The sequence below is a fragment of the Myotis daubentonii genome, chromosome 3, assembly GCF_963259705.1.
Source record: "Myotis daubentonii chromosome 3, mMyoDau2.1, whole genome shotgun sequence".
Lineage (NCBI taxonomy): Eukaryota > Metazoa > Chordata > Mammalia > Chiroptera > Vespertilionidae > Myotis > Myotis daubentonii.
In genome coordinates, this window is record NC_081842.1 from 183,947,438 (window position 1) to 183,971,419 (window position 23,982).

General features: G+C 37.5%; 1 protein-coding gene across 7 annotated transcripts in view; it reads right to left on the minus strand.

The window, feature by feature from the left end:
* ZFYVE9 (zinc finger FYVE-type containing 9) overlaps window positions 1-23,982 on the minus strand; it is a 140,610-nt gene that overhangs the window by 31,124 nt on the left and 85,504 nt on the right. For 5 of the 7 annotated variants that reach the window (XM_059689581.1, XM_059689582.1, XM_059689580.1 and 2 more), the window contains 5 exons: window positions 18,693-18,813; window positions 13,968-14,090; window positions 11,447-11,602; window positions 3,263-3,487; window positions 1,096-1,178 (listed from right to left, as the gene is read on the minus strand). In XM_059689581.1, coding sequence (XP_059545564.1) covers window positions 1,096-1,178; window positions 3,263-3,487; window positions 11,447-11,602; window positions 13,968-14,090; window positions 18,693-18,813 — 708 coding nt within the window. The remainder of the gene's footprint in view (window positions 1-1,095; window positions 1,179-3,262; window positions 3,488-11,446; window positions 11,603-13,967; window positions 14,091-18,692; window positions 18,814-23,982) is intronic. The other 2 variants (XM_059689585.1, XM_059689583.1) reach the window with 1 other exon arrangement.

Sequence of the window (23,982 nt, forward strand, 5' to 3'; positions counted from 1 at the left end):
GGGGGGGGGGGGGGGGGCGCGGGTTGGAGCGCCGCACCTTGTCACACACAGAGCCGCAGGGCGATCAGGGGGTGGGGAGCTCCCCCCTATCAGGCACAGAACAGGGCTGATCAGGGGGTGGGGGCGCCTTCCCCTGTCACTAACAGAGCAGGGCGGATAGGAAGGCTGTGGCCCCACCCCGTCACACACAGAGCCGCAGGGCGATCAGGGGGTTTGGGCGTTGCCCCCTGTCACACTGATCCCGGTGCCAGGAGGCCTCTCAGCTCCGCTGATCCCAGTGCTGGGAGGCATATTACCCTTTTACTATATAGGATAGAGGCCTGGTGCATGGGTGGGGGCCGGCTGGTTTGCCCTGAAGGGTGTCCTGGATCAGGCACTGGGGTGCCTGGCCAGCCTGGGTAAGGGGATGATGGCTATTTGCAGCTGGTCATACATCCTTCAGGGTGGGGGTCCCCACTGGGGTGCCTGGCCAGTCTGGGTGAGGGGCTGAGGGCTGTTTTCAGGCTGGCGGGTGACTGAAGCTCCCAACTGCTCCTTTTTTTCTTTATTTTTTTTTTATTCTGGGCCATCTTTAGCTCTGGCTCCAGCTCTGAGGCCTCTGCTGCTGAAAGCAGGTATCTGGTTTGTTTGGGTTCTATAATCGAAACACTGTATCGACTCCAGCTCTGAGATCCCGGCAGGCTGAAAGCAGGTTTCTGGGGTTTTGTTTAGCTTCTATATTTGTAACAATGTTTCAAACTGCAAGCTCAGAGGCCGGCAAGGCAGGCGGGGAACGTTGGTTTCCTCCGTCACTGAAGCAAGCAAGCCTCATGTTAGCTTCAAGGTGCCTGGCTGCCGGCCGCCATCCTGGCTAGCAGTTAATTTGCATATCTCGCTGATTAGCCAATGGGAAGGGTAGCGGATGTACGCTAATTACCATGTTTCTCTTTTATTAGATAGGATATATAAATATATATATATATACACATTGTAACATAAACCCTCAAATGCCTGAAGCAGCAGAGGCATTGCTATCAACAGAATAATAAAATCCTTCTCTTCCTTCACCCATACAAATCCCAGTAAGGAAAAAGAAAGCAAAAATTCCCAACTTACCGAAAGAAGATTCATGATGGTATGTCCTGTCTCTCCAAACAATGGCTTCCGAAATCTGACGCTGAACAGTGGGCATGGATAAACTATGGAAATGGGAAATGATCAAACTAAATCTGGCAGCTTAAAATTTGGATAAAAGAGATATCATGGTTGATACAGTTTTCAAAATATAATGGCCCATTAGAGCATATGAAATTTAGAGCTCAAAAAGTTTTTAGCGTCTTGTCTGGTTGGGCTCAGTGGTTGGAGCATCGGCCCGCGGAGTGAAGGGTCTCGGGTTCGATTCCCAGTCAAAGGCATGTACCTCAGTTTCAGGCTCAATCCCAGCCCCTGTTGGGCACGTGCAGGAGGCAATCAATCTATGTGTGTCTCTCTCTCTCCAACTCCCTCTCTCCACTCCTTTAAAAAAAAAAAAAGTCAATGGAAAAAATATCCTTGGTGAGGATTAAAAAAAAAAAATTATTTAGCATGGTAACATCACAGGCAAATCCTGAGCCTTCTACAAACTATACCAATCATTCTGATGACCATAAGAAGCCTTTTGATGCAGTGTTTTCGAAAATGACCCCAAGGTCTTAGGAAGCACTGTTCTTCAAAGTGGATTAATATGATCCAGGAAATATGTATCTTCTGATTCCTATGTGCTCAAGCAGTCTAAAAGAATTCACTCTTAGACATCTCCCAGCCAGGACCCTCCTTAGGGGAGTCAAATACAAGGTGATCCTATTAGCTGGCTCACTCCTTGAACTTTATGGTCTGAATTGTCTGTTCAAGACAAGAAATTATACATGCTGGTTCATTTGCAAACAACCCCTTTCCTTTTCCTACTTCACTAGGCTGATGGATATGCTTCCTTCACAGTTCAGTCCAAGACATATTTCTTATCTAATTCCTTCATTCTTAGTGATGTTAGAGCCCATCTTGGAGCTCCCACAGAACTCTGTTAACTTTGAATATGTGTTTTAATACAATACGCTACTTCATGATTTCTGTATATCTTCCTTACAAAGGTTCCAAGGGCCTATAACGGGTCTTGGCCATTTCTAAATTCCCAGAATTTATGACACATGGTAGGCCTTTATGAATTTCTTGTTGAATTAATGAATAAATAAGTGAACTGATGAAGCTGACCTGCTGAGAACATATATATTTTATGGTTTATAAAATAATTTTTCATTTCATTTGATCCTCTTAAAAATCCTATATAATATAAAAGGCAGGCCTTATTATCACCAGTTGCAAACGAAACTGACAATCAGACAACTTGAGTGATTTAACCAAAGTTACAGAGCTAGTAAGTGGTAGCATTATGAACCTATTCAAGTGGTCTAGACCAGGATGCTTTCAATTAGGTGAAGATATAAAGTTTAAAATAAAGCTTGCATTTAGTCCTTGTTGTCTTTAAAAAAAAAATCACAACTTAGTTGCATTGCTACAATCATGGGAAGGAAGGTCTTCTGTTGCTTACCTTATAAACTGAGACTGATCTCTATACCATTAGTTTACAGTATCTGTTAGGCTACATAAAATATAATTTGCAATAACTATTTTCCAACCAAGTGACAAAAAATATACCCACTAAATATGGACAACATAAAAAATAAAGTTAGCCCTGGCAGGTGGCTCAGCTGGTTGTAGTGCTATCCCATGCACCAAAAGGTTGCAGGTTTGATTCCTCGTCAGGGCACATATCCAGGTTTTGGGTTCGATGCCTGTTTAGGACACATAAGGGTGGCAACAGACCGATGTTTGTCTTTCACATCAACGTTTCTCTCTCTCCCTCTCCTTTTCTCTCTCTCTAAAAAAAAAATCAATAAAATAAAAAACATATCCTCAGGTTTAAAAAATAATAATAAAGTTACTTCTTAAATTCAAATTCTTTTTTTTTTCTCAAGATGATTATGTATTTATCAATGAATTATAAAACCATTAAGTTTAGAAGGTAATAAATAATCACCAATTTTCTCATTTGATATTTGTAAGTTCTTCCCATTCTAGGCAAAATGAGTAGAGAAAATGGCTAAGTTTAGCTTAGCTATTTCAAAATACTACTCCTGCTGAATTGTATCAGTATCACAAGGGGCGAGGGGACTCTGAATATTTCAGAACTTTATTTAGTCATCATGACTTGCTCATGTGTTTTAGAAGAAAGTATGTTATTACTTACGTCGATATTCAGCTCCAAGTCTCAACATTAGTCGAATGGGAAACACTTTGGCCCAAGGAGTTTCCCATTTCTGGATGAGAATCCCAAATAAATAAGGTGGGGTTGGGAGTATAAGGTCTTGCAGTGACTGGTAAGTAGATGTCACATATAAGAATCCACCATGTTCTTTACTGCCAAGGAAACTTTGACTGAAGAAGGAATGTCCTAAGTTACCCACAACATTCCCTAAAACAAAAAAGTTCACTAATTACTAAAAATATTATTGATTTATTAATAGAAAGTAATCATTGTTACTCGATACTAGGCCAGACACTACTGAATACTAATTCCTAACTTTTTACCACGAAACAGCCATGTTTAGAAAGTTTTTAAATAAATAAATGGCATTTATTAAATAAAAAACTTTTTGCCAATGTTATCAGGGCTTCCATGAGCATGGTATATATATCTTGTATTATCACTATAGAAGTTTGTCTAGATCAGGAGTGGGGAACCTTTTTTCTGCCAAGCGGTATGTAGATATTTATAACTTAATTTGCTTAATATAATTCACTTAATATAAATGTATGTTGCCATGAAAAAAGCTCCTAGATTTATTGAATTTCAAGTCCTGCCTGTGGTTGCCTTGGCAGGGCCAAACCAAATGATTTCGCAGGCCTTACGCAGTCTGAGGGCTGGACATTCCCCACCCCTGGTCTAGAGTAAAGCCAAAAAATATTGATGGCTTCCCTTGTTAGATGGTGCAACTTTACTATATGAATCAAAATAACAATTACTGTCTTAAAGGTCGTGAAAATATGTTAAGATTAGGTACCTGCTCTCACAGAGCTTACAATCTCACTGGGTGAAAAAAGTTAATTCATGAACATAATGAATTAAGACAATAAAGTTATGTATGAGACATTGAGGGGAAAAGAAAATTTATAGAGAAGGTAGTGCCTTTGTAATTTTGGTGGAGACAAATATGAAAAATAAACAACGTAGGGCTTACTTAAATTCATATTAGGCGGGGATTTTTTCTTTTACCTGAAAATGCTCTTTATTAAGCACTTTCTAATTTAAGTATTTTTTAAATGAAACAGTAACAAATCAGCCCTTCATTAATGAGATATTTTCCTCATTTCAGAATTACAAAAGAACCTTCTGAGCAGAGCTGTTCAATAATGTAAGAGCAGATATGTTCACTAGAATGTGCAAGCTTCCTTTGATGTCTCTGAAAGAAGTAAGACAAAATAAAAAAATCCCCATCACAAATGTTAGTGCTTACTTTTTTGAAAACTGGAGTCTGTTCACAGAACAGTTCAGTGATGGGTCATAGAATCCTTGAATGAAGGTGGGAAGCTATGTTGATAGTAGGGTCTACAAGTGAAGGGAACACCTCCCCACAAAACTCAGAAAAATTCTGTGGATGAGAGCCATGTTCACCTGGACATCTTCATCATTTTGGGGTAGTAAGTACTCTTGCTGCAGGATTAACTGAAACTGGCTGCACATTTAAACTGTTGGGCCAGATGTATTAAAAAAATATCTCCGAGAGAACCAAGATGGCGGCATAGGTAATCACCTGTACTTGCTGCTTTGCACAACCACATCAAAACTACAACTAAAAGATAAAACGGATATCATCCAGAACCACAGGAAGGCTGGCTGAGTGGAAGTTCTACAACTAGAACAGTGGTTCTCAACCTTCTGGCCCTTTAAATACAGTTCCTCATGTTGTGACCCCAACCATAAAATTATTTTCGTTGCTACTTCATAACTGTAATTTTGCTACTGTTATGAATCGTAATGTAAATATCTGATATGCAGGATGGTCTTAGGTGACCCCTGTGAAAGGGTCGTTCGACTGCCAAAGGGGTCGCGACCCACAGGTTGAGAACCGCTGAACTAGAAGGAAAGAGAAAAGTGCATTGAGACTGGTAGGAGGTGCGGTGGTGCAGAAGTGCGGAGGTATGGAGGAGCACACAACGGGCTGGCAACTGGGTGCACTGTTGTCTTTTTCATTTGGGAGGGAGATACAAGCTCCCGATTGCTCTGAAGTCCAGTTCCGGGTGAGACTCTGGGGACCCAGACTCATACGGGGAGAAACTGGACTGTCTGGCATTGGGCTGGAACACGAGGGCAGCTTTCTCTCAGAGGTGCTTGCAGCAATCACAGAGACCCTGGGACCTCTCCAGGGCAGGGCTGACTGGCAGCCATTGCTGTTTGCTCCGCCCTGGTGATTCCCTGAGACCCCGCCCCACTCAATTTACAACCCCACACAAGCTGTGCACAGAGGCTTTTGCATATGAATGGCCTGTCCTTTTGTAATCTAAAACCTAACAAACTGCAACTGGGTCAGAGAACTCCAAAGCTTCCAAAAGAAGGCCTAAGGCTCCACAGCAGCCTGCATTGCTTCACAGCTGGGCCTCATCTGGGGACCTCCAAACCCAAACAAAGAGGAGGAATCTGCAGATCTCTCTGTAGCTCCTGCTGGGTGGCCTCAGGCAGTGGCTAACTTTGCACCTCTCCCTCTCCCTCTCCCTTCCTCTCTGAAATTATATACATATTTTAAAATCCCCATATCAAGAAAGTAGTATGGTATTTTGAGAAAAAGTCACAGATTTGGGAGTTTCAGAGATATGAGTTTGAATACTAGTTCGATCACTCATTATTGTGTGATTTGGGGGAAAGTTACTTAACTTCTGTGAGCCTCAACATCTGTGTAAAATGGAATAAATTATACTAAACTTCTGACCTGCTGGGAAGAATAAATGATAGACTATACTATGTAGAATGCCTATCAGTACCTGGCATACAGTGTGTCTCAAAACATACCTATTAGTTATAATGCAAATATACATATAATAATCAGCCAAACATTTCAGGATTTTCTTTGCTTTATCAAAGGTTTTAGAGTAAGGTTTATATAAATCTTCATCTTTTTATCTCGAAGGGTGGGGAGGAGGAGGAATAGGAGAGAGAAGAGATGGAAGATTTCTCCCCCACCTCTGCAATGGAAAGTACACAATAGCATTCCTCTAAAGCTCTAATGACAGCATGTTTATGTTTCATAAGAATGCCCTAGTGCAGTGGTCGGCAAACTGCGGCTCGGCAAACCGCAGCTCGTGAGCCACATGTGGCTCTTTGGCCCCTTGAGTTTGGCTCTTCCAAAAAATACCGACTTCTGCGCATGGGCCACAAAGTTTCAATCGCACTGTACGTGTGCGCCCGCACATGGTATTTGTGGAAGAGCCACACTCAAGGGGCCAAAGAGCCGCATGTGGCTCGCGAGCCGCGGTTTGCCGACCACGGCCCTAGTGAATACAGCTCAGAGGTGAAAAATGCTGGCTTGGAACTCAAGGCATTCATTAATTATTCCTTTGGAATCTATTATTGGTTATTTTCCTACAGATATTACCTTTCTGCCCCCATACACTCAAAATTTACAGTATGTCCCTTTCCATTACAAAAAATATCTTTTATGCTTTAAACATTTACTTTCTTTTAAAAAAAATTTTAAGTAGACTTTTATCAATCCAAAGAGTAAGTTAGTTTACATTGTCATTTACTACCTCATCAAATAAAGGGTAACATTCCACAGATATCAGCAAAAATAACACACTGGACATAAGAATTTGATAAAGAAAAGCTTTCATTTGAAGACTTAATCTGGGGCTCCTGAGTTCATAAAGTCTCTTATATACTAATTTATAGAGAATATTTCTCAATGGAAACATTCAATACAATGAATCCACTGAACTAATTCTACATACCCCAAGACCACTCAAGAATCTATATAGTGATTAAAACAGACAACAACTCTTGCTTCTGAGCATAAACGATCTGGCAATAATGTCAAATGCTTTAAATCAGTAGTTTACAAAGCAATTCAGGTAATTATCAGACCAGTGCTCTAGCTTAACAGAGTTAGTACCATCTCTGAAATTATGGGTTTTATTTTACAGATGAACAAATTGAAGCTTATGGGTAGAGGTTAGGTGACTCTCAAAGACACTGGGTAAATAAGTGGCAGAATAAGATCTAAAAAGCAGATCTTTCAATCTCCTGATCTTTTGATATACCACAATTTCTTTAAAATATATATAATTTGCAATTTTCTATCTTAAATTTGGAACTAAAATTTTGTTTTTCAAAGTGCTCACAAATAACCATCTTTAAATTCAATTTAAATACAACTTAAATATCTATGACAACAGCTTCCTTTGTTTCAAAGCATATTTATCAATCCTTATATCAACTCAAATGGAACAATTTCCAAGCAAACAGTTCACTTACTTCAAGAAATACTAATATTTTAGGCATTAATATATCTTAAAAAAGCCCAAGTCATCAAAAGAATTTAGATAGTCCTTTGGAGTTCTCTGTAGTACAATTCACTACAGTTAAGCATGAGTACTTCATAAAAGATCATTTCCTCAGTTCAGAGCATCTGTGAGATTTACCATGTACCTTCAAAAAGCTCAAGAGGCAGTTTATTGCATTTTATGATTCAAAAAATGAGATTTAGAGAAAACACAGCTGAATTCAAACCTGGGTCCAACCACTTACCAGCTATGTGTGTGATTGTGGGTAAGTTATTATGCCCTCAGTGCCTTTCAGTTTCCTCATATGTACAATGGGAACAGGAACAGTATAAACTTTATAGTTAAGAAGAAGTGAAATAGTGCACTTAAAGCAATGAATACATTGCCTATCATGTAGCAAGTGCTCAGTAAATATTAATGATTAATCTTAAATCATGTCTTCATAAATAATTCCATATTACTTTCTCATCAGTTGAAAAATTACTCTGCAAAGCATCAATACTTTGGCTCCTCTGTTCACAGAAAGATAAAATAAATGTAATTTATCAAAAAGGTTCAAAATTAGCTGGAAAAATAAAATAAAAACCTGTTCCATCTATAATAATAAAAGGGTAATATACTAATTAGACGGGACGTCCTTCCGGACAAAGCCGGGCAGAGGAAGCCCAGGTCCCAGGTGCCAGAGGGAAGCCGGTGCCGGCAGCCAGGGGAAGGAAGGCCTACTCTTGCACAAATTTCGTGCATCAGGCCTCTAGTAAGATAATATTCTTTAACTGGTAAAACAATACAAAAAAATCATTGATGATGGTGAAAACACCAGTGAGGTTCCTCTTTCCCTGGAAACACATTAGTTAGGAAACCTTTTGTTTTACAGGTAAAAAAGTGACTTGCTTCAAAAATACTATATACAATTTAAAATCTTCCATGGCATTATGATAATCAAAAGGCATCCTGAAACTCTCAAATGTTATGTCTCACAAAATATAATTTTCGCCAAAACCGGTTTGGCTCAGTGGATAGAGCGTCGGCCTGCGGACTGAAGGGTCCCAGGTTCGATTCCGGTCAAGGGCATGTACCTTGGTTGCGGGCACATCCCCAGTAGGAGGTGTGCAGGAGGCAGCTGATCGATGTTTCTAACTCTCTATCTCTCTCCCTTCCTCTCTGTAAAAAATCAATAAAATATATTTTTTTAAAAAAAATAATAATTTTCCCCCTCACTGTGGAAAGCATAACCAATTATATATGACAAATATATATATACTAAATAAGAAACATATATACATACATATATTATTAAATACTTATAGGTTGCAGAGAGGAAGGGAGAGGGATAGAGAGTTAGAAACATCGATGAAAGAGAAACATCGATCAGCTGCCTCCTGCACACCTCCTACTGGGGATGTGCCCACAACCAAGGTACATGCCCTTTACCGGAATCGAACCTTGGACCCTTCAGTCTGCAGGCCGATGCTCTATCCGCTGAGCCAAATTGGTCAGGGCAATACTTGTTATTTAGATGAAAATTTCAGATTAAATTATAAAGTTCATTCAAGGGTTTTTAAGGTTTTATTAGTGATTTGTGGCAGAGGAACCACTAAGCAAGTGGTAGAGTATTCAAAGCTGTCATACTCAGGGGAAATTTAAGATACAATTTGCCAATTCCATTCACTATGCTACACAAAGGAGAAAAATAATGAATTGGGGTCATTTTAGAACACTTAAAATATGTTTCCACCTATTAAAAAAATCATAGCGAAATAATAACGCAAGTTGCTACCTTCATTATCTAAAAACAGGATTCATAGTAAAACATGCATATCACAGATATTTTGCATATCTGTTTTTTTTTAAACTGCTGTACTATTAATAGTACAGTTTTATGCTTTATTGACATAAACTAAAGAACACTGGTCGGGGAGCTTTAGACCTAATTCTGCCACCAACTAGGCCTGTGATTTAGACAAGCCATCAACACCTCCAGGTTCATTAGAGCTGTACTAGATAATTGAAGATACTTTTCTAGGCCTGTATTCCTGAGCTGTGAAATGATTCCTATTCAAGGAGAGACTTTTATAGCTCATTTGTTTATGCTGTTGAAATGTTATTTACTTAGGTATTTATGTACATGCCCTCATCCAATATACATGTATTTAAGATGGCTTAGATGTATTATAGGCAGACGTTAGGCTATCACCATTATCTTACTATCAGTTCCAAGTAATTTTTTGTTGCAGACTTTTTGCATTTCGATTTAATAATGGACTCTACTGCTATCAATCCCCAGAAGGAAAGTAGGGGAGGGCGGGGGTAAGGGGAAGAGATCAACCGAAGGACTTGTATACATGTATGTAAGCCAAACCAATGGACATGGACAACAGGGGGATGGGAGCATGAGTTTGTGTGTGGGGGGGAGGTTGGGGGTTAATGGGGGGGATGAGGACACATTTGTAATACCTTAACTAATAATAAAAAAAATAATAATAATGGACTCTACTGATATATAAGGATACTTTTTAAAAATAAGTAACTATATATGCTAAACATATATTTTAATGACTCCTATAATGATTCATGCCTTTCCTTGTAGGTATTTCTCAGAATTCAATTCACAGCTCTAGTCTCTTCACACTGGCCCATCTTATTCACAACCGTAGTTTCAACTTTCACATAAACACTGGGTCTCCCAGATCTACCTCCTGAGATCATTTCAATTTACTTATCATCTGTTGTCATTATTTCAAATTCAACGCAATGAACAAAGACTTCAGCTGCCATATTTGTTCTCCTTCTATTTACTATCTTAATGAATAAGAACAACATCACTCAGGTGCCCATGCCAGAAATCTGAAGTCAACTTTCCACTTGTTCCCTCTCACTCCTCACATCCAATTAGTTAACTAATCCTATTGAACTAAAGCATCACTGTCATTTATATCTCCTCAACATTCTTTATTGCCATTGTCATTAGTAAACTTAAACCCTATTAATTTCTTGCTCAATTCCTACAACAGCTTTTTATTTTTTTTTTTTAGATATATTTTATTGATGTTTTACAGAGAGGAAGGGAGAAGGATAGAGAGCTAGAAACATCATCGATCAGCAGCCTCCTGCACACACCCCACTGGGGATGTGCCTGCAACCAAGGTGCATGCCCTTGACCGGAATAGAACCTGGGACCCTTCAGTCCGCAGGCTGACGCTCTATCCACTGAGCCAAACCAGTTAGGGCAACACAACAGCTTTTTAAAAAAATCAATTTTAAAATACCAAATATTGGTGAAAATGTGGAGAAAAAGGAACCCTTATGCACTGTAGGTGGGAATGTAAATTGGTGTAGTCACTATGAAAAATAGTATGGAGGTTCCTCAAAAATTAAAAATATGACTACTATATGATTACTTCTCCAGTTTCTAATAGCTATGCACTTACTTTTAGATTGTTACAGTAAATAATTTTTATAATTTATTTTGAAACCATAATAAAGATATCTATGCTTGATTCTTGAAACTTGAAAATTAAATGTAGAGTACTTTTACATTATGAATATATAAATATTAACTGAAGAAACAAATAATAAGCTATGATTAAGCTTTCTTCTACTGGGTACCAATATCATGATCCCTAAGCTACTCGAAGAAAAATATTCTTACATCAAGCTCAATGGATTCTCTTACAACTTTTGATTCTAGCCTTTGTAAAATAACAAACACACCAGGTAAAGTACTAAAATTTATAATTCCTCAGATCAAAGCATGTTCTAACTTGCCACTAATATCAACGTCCAACGTCAGGCTTCCAAATTTAACACAATTATTCTGCATCTGTTTCTAAGTTTTATCACCTTTAAAGGGTGCATATTAAATCATAAGGATTCCCACCTGCCAGAGCATCGCGATAAAGCTGTACAAAATGGTTAAAGATATCCTTCGGCAGACACTTTTCATCAGGCAGACATTGTAGAAGAATGACGATCTCGGACTGACCCACTGCATGCATTCCCTTGGTTGTGAAACACCAGCACTTCCTGTTCACATCTACAGATGGAATAAAAATATAACAAAGACATCTCTCTCAATTCTTAACCTTTGAAAAATGCACAAAAGTCTGTTATAATACAGCAAAGAATAAAATAGATCATACTGTCTGTATAATTCAACCTGCGATTTGTGCTGCATTGAGCCAAAGAACTACTGTAGAAAATAAAATATACCGATGCCTCTGGCCCTCGGCAAACTCTTAGAAAAACAATTGCAAGGGGAGTTAAAGAAGTAATAGTGAAAAAAGACACACTGAAAACTTTTAACTGCTATTATTAAAATAGTGTAATTATCAAAAGAAACAATGTTCCTTTAAAAATAAATGCAGTCTACACATCCTTAGCTATAATGATCAAAAATCTATTTCCCCATCTTTATTTAAAAAACAACACACACTTCAACATAGGAATTACTTATGTAAGGCTTAAAACAACAACAATAGAAGCCAATATTACAGCTTTGAATTCAGGTTGTGGCCTAAAATATATTTTTTATGTGTACATTAATCTATGACTAAAAGATTCTAGCTATTCTAATTATAGACCTTTCTACAAGAAAATCCTAGATCATCAACATGACTTTACTTAGCTTCATGCTGTAAAAAGTGATGAAAAAGATGGCTTGTCTGGACTACTTACTTCCATTTCTTCACTATAAGGCTCTGTAGAGTCCTAATAGCATAAGCAATATATACTTAAAAATGTAGTTAAAAATAATGTTCAGTCTTTGGCACTTTTATCATTTATACTCCAACATAGTGGGATCCCCAAAGGAATTGAAAAAGGATTCTAATAAAATTATAAATACCACAATGTAAATCAAACTAACAAAAGATCCCTTCTTTCACTTTGGCAATTGTTACTTTATATACCTAAACAGATGGTGAGCTGGTTTGGCTCAATAGATAGAGCATCAGCCTGGGACTGAAGGGTCCCAGGTTCGATTTCAGTCAAGGGCACATGCCCGGGTTGCAGGCTCAAACCTCAGTAGAAGGCATGCAGGAGGCAGCCAATCAATGATTCTCATCATTGATGTTTCTATCTCTCTCCCTCTCCCTTTCTCTCTGAAATCAATAAAAAATATATATATAAGAGGAATTCTAGGTTAGCCTTGGCTGATTTGGCTCAATGGATAGACCGTTGGCCCGAGGACTGAGGGGTCTCAGGTTCAATTCTGGTCAAGGCACACAGACTCAATCCCCAGCAGGTTGGTGCGTGTGCAGGAGGCAACCAATCAATGTGTCTCTCTCACATCTATTTTTCTCTATGCCTCTTCCCCTCCCTTCCACTGTCTCTAAAAATCAATGGAAAAATATCCTTGAGTGAGGATTAACAACAACAAAAAGAATTCTAGGTTAGATATTTTCTAAGTGCAATTTATAAACTAGATATGACAAATTGAAATTTTGACCAAGTTATTTTATTTTTTAAATTTAATTTATTGGGGTGACAATTGGTTAATAAAATTATATAGGTTTCAGGGGTACAATTCTATAATACATCACTGTATATTGTTTTGTGTATTCACCACCCCAATAAGCAAATTATTTTAAAATTGATCCTACAAGGAAAGATCACAAGCATTTAATTAATAATTGGCCAAACATGCAAGGGTATGTCTAGCAAGTAAACAGAAAACTGCATTTCATCAATGTAGAACCTCTAAGGAAACAGCTGTTTCTGGTTTCCAAGTTCAACTTAGAACAAGCTCACAGAGGGAACTAGAGGACTGTTCCCCAGTGCTTCCTTCCTCTCTCCAAAACTGTGCCTTTTAATATTCATCCAAGATAAATGTGTTCTCTATTTTCCAATACCATCTTAGAATCAAGATTTTAAGTTACTGTCTTCTCTCTCATTCTGATGCCCAACAAGGCACTAAGAATTTAGAAGTTTCTTCTGAATTTTAAGATGTACTGAAGCTTCACTACGTGTTAGTTAAATAATACTTCTCCCAAACAAAGTTTTGCACCATTGTTAAGATTTCTGAGATTTAAATCTGGCATATAATTTTTTTTACCCTCCTGGATAATATATCCACCACCGGTTATCCTGGTGGTAAGTTGTGACATAACATACTCATTTCAAGAAGAACCTAACTCAAATCAGTTCAAGTTTTCTTTGGCTTTCCTTCATAGAGAATTCACCTATCTCATTCCTATGACTAAAAGCAAGAATTTCTGTTAGTCCCACAATTGTCTTCTGGGATATATTATTTTATACAAACCAACTTCTTCAGTACCCAGTGGTCAATAAGATGTAGCTCTATATAAAAATATTTGTAATAAATTTGAAAGCTTTATGTATTATCTATGAGTCAGTAAAGCATCTCACTTTTTATTTTGAAAAACAAATTTCTAACTTACAATTTACAATTTTAACCATCGACAACAAATTCGCATTTAAAACAAATACAAGTGGGTCAGGGCCACCATCCTCCAACTGTTGCATCACTGAAATCTGTGATGGTTTCTCTTCCACAGCATAGTCTGTAAAGGGAAAAAACAATGTAAGAGACTGGCTAACGGGACAAACACAGAAAGAAATCTGATGGAGGAACAAGCAGATTATGCAAAGGAAAGAGAGAGCATTTGGTTGATAGGCAGAGTGAATAGAGGTTTGTGCCTGCTATCTCAGTATCATTAACAGTGCCCCCTTTCATTTTCAAAAGTGACCCAGTCCAATTTGGAGGACAACATGGATATCCTATGTAGAGATTGCTCCACAAAATGATTTGTGCCAAATCTAAAAACAACTTTTAAAAAATATATATATATTTTATTTATTTTTTACAGAGAGGAAGGGAGAGAGATAGAGAGTTAGAAACATCGATGAGAGAGAAACATCGATTAGCTGCCTTCTGCACATCTCCTACCGGGGATGTGCCCGCAACTCAGGTACATGCCCTTGACCGGAATCGAACCTGGGACCTTTCAGTCCGCAGGCTGACGCTCTATCCACTGAGCCAAATCTGTTTCGGCAACAACTCTTTTATTTAACAAAAATTCTCCAACAATCATAATAAGAATTTCACATATTACATGTTCTAAGAGCAACATTTTAAAGAATCCATGATATATAAGAAAGTGATAACATACTAGTTACTTTTGGAAAGGATGCCTAGCGGTTGAGGTAGAAGAGAATCCTACTTTTTACTCAATGCCCTTTAGTGTAATTTGAGATTTTTTACCATTAAAAAATTAAACTTTAAAAAATGCACCTAGAAAATAAACCAAAAGTATCTGAAGTGATTGGTTTCATGAAGGAATACATTTATGTAAAAATCAAGAGTTCAGTACATATATCACCAAAATCACCAGTAAATCACACATCACATTCTGAACATGAACAAGTTAATACATGAGGCTCTGAACAGAACTCTTCCCATTTAACTCCTATAAGCACAGTACTATGTCATATTCAGCCACCCCATTTTGAATGATGGTAGTCATCTCAGTTTGAAGTCAAAATCATGGGTAATAACCACTGTAGAATATAAAGACAGTGGAAAGAAACTGAAAACATGAAAATTGCATATAGCCAGGTAGAACAAAATAACACCATTTCCCAATGACTAATAGAAACCAAAAAACTAGTTTTTGGATGTATGGGAAATGTCTACTCTATCAATGAAAATATTTATTAGAAAGAGAAATACTAAGCGACTTGAAAGAAAGAAAAAAAATTATGAAGTTATTTCCCTGGAATATAACATTGCAAAATTGTGGTGAAGAGAGAGAGTAATGTGGTTTAAGTAAGCAAATATGAGATAACCAGTTTCAAGTAGGAGAGGTTTTGACAATTAGAGTTAATGGACGTGCATTTTAATGAAAATGCAATCTTATTTATCTTAACAACAGAGTAGGCCGATACAATTTCTTATTAATCTAAGATTTATGAAAATAGCAAAAATTTGTCAACTACATAGTAATTTTACTAACAAAATATTTTTAGGGGTTCCTGCCTGGTAAAGAAACATAGGCATTATACAAAACAAAAGAATGCTTAACTTTATGTGAAAGTTCACCGTTGAACTATCAGAACACAGTTGATCTGCTAGTACAATACATTCAGCCAACACTGCTGAAAGCCTACTATAGGCACAGCACCATGCTAGCAGCAAAAGACACAAACATGCCTGGCCAGCATGGCTCAGTGGTTGAGAATCAACCTATGAACCAGGAGGTCACGGTTCGATTCCTGGTCAGGGCACATGCCCGGGTTATGGGCTCAGTCCCCCGTGTGGGGCGGGCAGGAGGCAGCCAATCAATGATTCTCTCTCATCATTGATGTTTCTCTCTCTCTCCCTCTCCCTTCTTCTCTGAAATAAAAATATATTTAAAATAAAAAGACACAAACATAAATTAAGACTGAAGGGATTCATCTTCTAAGTGAAAGAATCAGACTTATAAAATATCTACTTTACAATAAGAAAAGAATGCAGTAACAGTCTACAAGAATTCGTACTAAAACAGTAAGGATCCAAAACACTACTACAGAGACAGCCTAGGTAAGGATTCAGAGGAGAGTTTTCCACTAATCTGGATTTTGAAAGGTTGAGGAATTTTTCAAGGATTCTAGGTTATAGAAGGGTATTATAGGCAAGGAAAGAATAATATTAATTACATGCCTCCTTTGTACCAGTTTTTTTGCTCAGTACTTTCAGGTATGAAATCTGACTTAATATTCATGACTCTTAAATTAAGGTGGTGTAATTACTAGTTGTTGTTTTTTAAAGAGTAGGAAAAACATTCAGAGAGGATATATGATTTGCCCACTGGATCACACAGCTACAATGGATTAGTACTGAGAGCAAAGCTCAGATTTGTCCAACTCTGAAGTCCATTCTCTTCCCACTCTTCCACAGCAGAAGAAAAGGCATGAAAGTATGAAAAGAGACTATTCAAGACAGTAAATAAACTGTAGCATGCACGTGAACTGTAGAATGCATGAGGCAGTAGCTGGAAATAAAGTTAGAAAGATAAGTTGAGATAAGGTTATAAGGAACACTGTATGCTAAGATAGGCAATTTATACTGAAGGGATTGAAAATCCCATTGACTGATTCTAAGCAAAAGCAATATATGATAATATCTTTGTTTAAAAAGATAACAGGCTAGATGTGGAAGATAAAGGACAGAAAGATTGAAGGCAAGGAGACCAGGTAAAAGAATAGGAAAAAATTGAGGAGAAATTATTGATAAAACATCTTTTGAAACTGTACTAATTGAATGCTGATCTGGATATGTCAACAAGAAACTTTCACAGAAAGATAAGCATTTTTAAAAATTGTTTAAAGTATTACAGATGTCCCGTTTGTTTGTTCCCATTAACCCCTTCCACCCTGCACCCGCCCCTCCCAGGCCTTCACTACTCTATTGTCTGTGTCCATAATATGCATATAGATTCCCTGGTTAAGCACTTCCTACCCACCCCACCACCCCACCTTCCCTCTGAAATTCATCAGTTTGTTCATGCAAAGACAAGCATTCTTTAAACTGGATAATAATTTTACTTCTTTTTTTTTTTAAATATATTTTATTGATTTTTTACAGAGAGGAAGGGAGAGAGATAGTTAGAAACATCGATGAGAAAGAAACATCGATCAGCTGCCTCCTGCACATCTCCTACTGGGGATATGCCCGCAACCCAGGTACATGCCCTTGACCGGAATCGAACCTGGGACCTTTCAGTCCGCAGGCCAACGCTCTAGCCACTGAGCCAAACCGGTTTCGGCAATAATTTTACTTCTTATCAGAACTCACTAAAAATATTTTTAACAATAAAATTGCCATTTAAGCATTCTCCATTTATTATATGTACACTAGAGGCCCAGTGCAAAAATTCGTGCAGGGGGTGGGAGGTTCCCCCTCAGCCTGGCCTGCACCCTCTCGCAATCCGGGACTCCTAGGGGGATGTCCTACTGCCGGCAATCCAGGACCATTGGCTCCTAACTGCTCACCTGCCTGCCTGCCTGATCACCCCTAACTGCCTCTGCCTGCCTGCCTGATGCCCTTAACCCTACCAGACCACTGTACCGATTTTTCGGTAATTTCCACACAAAGGTGGAATATTGGCGCTAGATGAAAGGTAGATGAAAGGTAGACCTATTTTCTACAATGTCTCCAAGTTCCACCTTATTCTAACCACTTGTTTGCATGTAACTAACATTTTTCTATATCATGTTGGTTTTTTCTCTTTAATGCTCAGGAGCCCAGGTATAGGGGACAGTTAGGTTCAGGGCCTCAGGTCTGATAGGATTAACGCTTGCCTGCCTGCTTGATCACCCCTAACCACTTGCCTGCCTGCCTGATCGCCCCTAACCGCCTCTACCTTGGCCCCTGCCATCACGGCTTCATCCAGAAGGACGTCCGGAATGATGTCCGGAAGGTCGTTCGGCTATCCGGTCTAATTAGCATATTATGCTTTCATTATTATAGATGTCTTAATGTATATTATACTTCAAAACAAAAAGTTAAATTAATGTACTGATGTATCAGGTGGGCCAACTCTGGAACCACAAGAAACACTTCAGAGTATTATATGCTTTAAAATATTTTCAGCCTAGCTGGTGTGGCTCAGTGGTTGAACATCACCCATGAACCAGAAAGAGATCACCTGTTTGATTCCTGGTCAGGGCACATACCAGGTTACAGGCTTGATCCCCAGTAGGGGGAATGCAGAAGGAAGCCTGTCAATGATTCTCTCTCATCATTGATGTTTCCACCTCTCTTTCCTTCTACCCTCCTCTCTCTGAAATCAATAAAAACATACTTAAAATACACATATATTTTTAAAAACTGCCAATGAACTACATTTACACTAAAATTAAAAATATATTGGGGGTTAATGGGGGGGATGAGGACACATTTGTAATACCTTAACTAATAAAAAAAATTAAAAATATATCCTTCCAATAAATGAAATAACATTATCATATAAAAGCATAAATATCCACTCTAAAACAACCAGTAACAGCAACAATTAATTTCATGGTATTGAGTAGTTGATTTTTTTGTTAGAGAAGGGGTGGTTATCACTCAAATTCTATCTCTTTCCCTTAATTAGAAGGCAAAATGTAAGTACACAAACCTCCTTTTACACCAGTAGAGATGAGAATGGGAGGAAGACCATCTTCAGGAATAAGGTTCATTGCACTCCCAACAGGACTTCCAACCTGAGTTATATTCCCAGAGAACAGAGAAATATCTGTCTAGGAAAAGCAAACGAGCAAAGTGAGCATTATAAAGATGTTTAAGACTTTGCAAAATATAATCAAGGATATAAGTGAGAATTTAATTGAAAATTTGGAATTCATACTTTTTCATACTCATTAACCTATGGTTTCCTAAAACACTGGGCTTATACTATGAAAATGTTTCCAATTGTACAGTCTCTCCCTTTGGCATCATCAAATCATAGTAATGAGAGAAGAGGCAAAGCTTCCTTTACCCAAGTTTCTTTTGCCATAAAATATATATATATATACACACACACACACACATATATATTTAAAACTTGCAGTGTGAAAACAAGATTTCAATGTTACCTCATAATTTCTGAACTTTTAATGTATTTGGTTTATTAAAGTCTCATTTATACTGCTTTTTCAAAATACCTTTGAAAATAGTGGTGATGGTTGTACAACAATATGAAAGTACTTAATGCCATGGGTTATGCACTTAAAAATGGTTAAGATGGTAAATTTTATATTATATATATTTTACCACAATAAAACAATTAACTTTGATAACATACAGAGATTAAAATAGGTCATCATTGCCCTGGCCCCTTTGCCTCAGTGGTTAGCGTGTTGGCCTGCAGACTAAAGGGTCCCAGGCTCGATTCCGGCAGGAGGCACATGCCTAGGTTGCGGGCTCGATCCCGCCCAGTGGGGGACGTGCAGGAGGCAGCCAATCAATGATTCTCTCTCATCAATGATGTTTCTATCTCTCGACCTCTCTCCTTTCCTCTCTGAAATCAATAAAAATATATTTAAAAATAAATAAATAAATAGGTCATCGTTTTCATTTACTATACCATGAAATAAAACTTCATTTTTCTTTGCATTAATATGATCGTGTTAGATATATTTAATAAAATATAATGTTGCAAAACATTTTGAGTGGGATTAAATCCACAATTAACGACTTAATAGACCACACTTAAAGATCTATTAAAATGATGCTCTCCTCTCCATTTTCTCCATCATTTAAGAAAGAAAAATAGCCCTAGCTGGCTTGGCTCAGTGTATAGAACATCAGCCTGCGGACTGAGGGGTCCCAGGTTCGATTTTGGCCAAGGGCACAGGCCTGGGTTGCACGCTCAATACTCAGAAGGGGGTGTGCAGAAGGCAGCCGATCAATGATTCTCTCTCATCATTGATGTTTCTATCTCTCTCTCCTCCCTTCTTCTCTGAAATCAATAAAAAGAAATAGAAAAAAGAAAGAAAAATAAGGTTTAAAAAAGCATTTTAAAACTGTTTTTTGTAAAGATGTAGAAGCATGTTTACAGCAGCGTTTATTCAATGCACAATAACCAAAGGCTGGAAATAATCCAAATGTCCATTAAAAAGAAAATAGATAAATTGTGATATATCCATATTGATGGAATACTACTCAACAACAACAAAAAAATTAACTTCTGATGCATACAACATGGATAAATTGTACAAAAAATAGTTTTGAGTTTAATAAGCCAATTTAACCCCACACAAAACATTATATACTATATGTTTCCACTTACATGAAATTCAAGACAGGTCAAACCAATCCACAGTGATACAAGTCAGAATAATGATACATCTTTTCTCCGGGAAAAGATGTACAAGAAATTTAATATAAAGAGGTATTGACAAAAGAAGGGTATGAGGGAACCTTCTAAGTGATGAAAATGTTTTATATCTTCACCTGAGTGGTGGTAACAGGGTGTGTGTGTGTGTGTGTGTGTGTGTGTGTGTGTGTGTGTGTGTGTATGTGTTTATATGTATACTAGAAGCCCACATAGGCCTTCTTTCCCCCAGCTGCCGGCACCAGGTTCCCTCTAGCACCCAGGACCCGGGCCCCCGGGATTCCCCCTGGCTGCTGGCAGGCACCCGGTCCCAGGCTTCCCTTATAGCCCCAGCTTCGTCTGGAAGGACATCCGGTCTAATAGTATATTACGCTTTTATTATTATAGATATAGGGTGTCCCCAAAAATGTATATACACACTTTGAATAATTATAAAGGCAGTGTTTATTAAAATACATTTCATTTTTATTTAACAACTATCAGCTGTTAAAATGTGTATACATTTTTTGGGGGATACCCTGTATGTATATGCTCATCAAGTTGTTTCCCAAAGATTAATTCTCCTAAAGCACTTTGCTATATATATTTTAAACTTTAGTAAAGATTTAAATTACTTTTAAAAATATGTCAATATCACCCAGCCAGCATGGCTCAGCATGGCACATGGCAGCATGGCACATGGTTCGATTCCCGGTCATGGCACATGCCCGGGTTGCGGGCTTGATCCCCAGTGGAGGGCGTGCAGGAGGCAGCCAGTCGATGATTCTCTGATCATTGATGTTTCTATCTCTCTATCTCCCTTCCTCTCTGAAATTATTAAATTTATATTTTTAAAAATATGTCAATATCTTGCCATACTTTTATGTATACTATCTATAATTTAGTGGGAAACCATTATGACTGATTTCAAGGCATAGTACAGAAAATAAAGCAATATATTCTAACTTGCTACTTAATGATGCATTAATTCACCTTTTAATGTCGTAAGAAGTGACCATTTGGCCTCTACTTAAATACCATCTGTGAAAAGGCATTTATTTAATTTACTGAGCACCTATTAACTGCCAGGAACTCTACAGCCCATAAAGATGAGAAAACTATATTCCAGTCTGGCCTTAGAGAATTTGTTTTCCCCCATTTTACCAGATAAATATTATAGTAGAGTGTTGAACAATGTGAGAGCACAGAAATAAAATAACTAACTTGGTTCAGTTTCTCTTAAACTGAGCTACACCTTGCGTCCCTATAACATTTATCCACTAGAGCTTCCTCACTCATTAAAAAAAAATTTATGTTAACCAGAGCAATTAGACAAGAAAAAAAAATAATAAAAGGCATCCAACTTAGAAAGTAAGAAATAAAACTATAATTATTAACAAATGACATGATTCTATATAGAGAAAACAATAAAGATTCCACCAAAAAACTATTAGCAACAACAACAAAAAAACCTATGTTTTAAGAACCAATCAATTTAAAAGATGTAAAAATTTTTAATAGAAAACAAAGTCATAATTGCATAAACATCATAGATATAATTGATTCAGGCAAGAATTGTCAGAGGACAGTGAAATCACTTGTGGAAAGACTGCTGGGGGAATAGGACATTCACAATCTCAAAGTATCAACCCTCACATTACTTATTAACTGCAAAGAGGAATAGCTACTTTTGCAGTGGAGAAACACAGGAGATATCAATTTAACCAACTATCAAACTGATTATTTCTTTATGTGTCCCACTAAGAAATGATCGTCACTTAGGCGGTATTATTATTATTGCCAAAAATGTTTAATCTGAAATTAATCATGAGGGGGGAAAAATCAGACAAATACAAATTAAGGACTTTATGCAAACCATGGCCTAGATATTCCAAAAATATTAATATGGTTGACCTTGAAAAATGCAGAGGTTAGGGGCATCCACAACCTGCACAGCCAAAAATCTGCATATAACTTAAGTCAGTCCTCCACATACTTGGATTCCCAGCCATGGATTGGAAATATACTTGACCATTGAACAACACTGGTTTGAACTGCAGTGGTCTACTTAAACACAGCAAAATGAAAAGCAAAATTTAACAAGTGGTATAACTGTTCTAAAGTAAAGGAAACAAAAGAAACACAAAAACTAAATGCAACTGTGATCCTTGATGGGATCCTAATTTTTTTTAATAACAAAAATTTTATATATGTGCACATGTGTATAAATGAAATCTATAAAGAACATTATTGGAACAATTGAGCAAATCTGAATATGGACGATATATTAGATAACAGAATTATATGTGAAATTTCTTTCTCATATAATTGTATTGTGCTTATGAAAGAAAATAGCTTGTTCTTAAGCAATGAAGTACAACTAATCCTCAAATGGCTCATCAAAAAAATAACTGTGTGTGTGTGTGTGTGTGTGTGTGTGTGTGTGTGTGTGTGTAGGGGTAAAGCAAATATGGCAAAGTGTGAACAATTGGTAAATATACGTGAAGAGTATATGAGTATTCACTGTACTATTCTTGCAACTTTTCTGTGAGTTTGAAAATTTTTCAAACAACCAAGTGAAGGAAAAAGAAGGAACCTTCTTGACAAAGTGACTATGAAGATTCAGGGAATTAATAAGATAGTTCTGGCTGTTGCCCTTTGAAGCCTTAGTGGGGGGGGGGGGGGGGGCTTAGAAATATTTGAAGACAGATGTGGCCTGTTTTTATGTTCCTTCACCAAACAGGAAATTTAGCTCTGTATGTCAATAAATCTAATATTAATAACATGCAATTTCAGCTAAAATAAAATCCATAAATCATGTAAATCCCTGAAAAAATCACTGATCATAGATATAAATAGTAACTAACAACTCTATGAAAACTTCAAGAATAAAAACTTTATCTAAATTTGATCCTCTTATTTTATTTTTTTTAAATGGACACATATACTTAGGTGGAATTAACATAAGCCTTATTATAGCTTTGATGACCAAATTCAAGGAGGCAATGAGCTATAGAAAGGCTACCACTATATAAAAGTATACTTGCTCATTTTGACACGAGGTGACTCTTGTTTTCTCACTGAGTCCAGAAAAAGTAGCTAGTATTTGTCCCCTTCTGAAAATTAGTTCCCAAGGAAAGAGAATTTCATTAGCCCCAAAATTGTGACTAGAATATCCTATAGAGACACAGTGGAGGTGACAACACAATATAAGCTAGCTTCCTTAGGTAAATAATGAGTCTTCCAACCATTAAGTCAGTGGTTTTCAATTAATTTTTAAGCTTTGGGACCCTTTTTAAGCATCTTCCAGAGAAACACAACAGGGAGAAAAGAAAAAAGTGGAGATAGTTGGATTGAGAGAAAGAAATATCTTCCTCCAGCTTCCTTCGTATTGCTTGGCTCTCCCTCACCACTGTACTCCAGAGAGGCTACCACAGAACCTGGGGAACATGGTTTAACAGTTAACTGCCATAAGCATCTATAGACACAAGTGGCGGACCTTTTTTAATTAAATTCAAAATATGTGGCAGTTAACTGGTTAAAAAGCAATGTATCAAAGAGCCAGGATTCCTTCTAGCACAACTTCTAGCTATAGCAGTAGCCTGAGCTCACC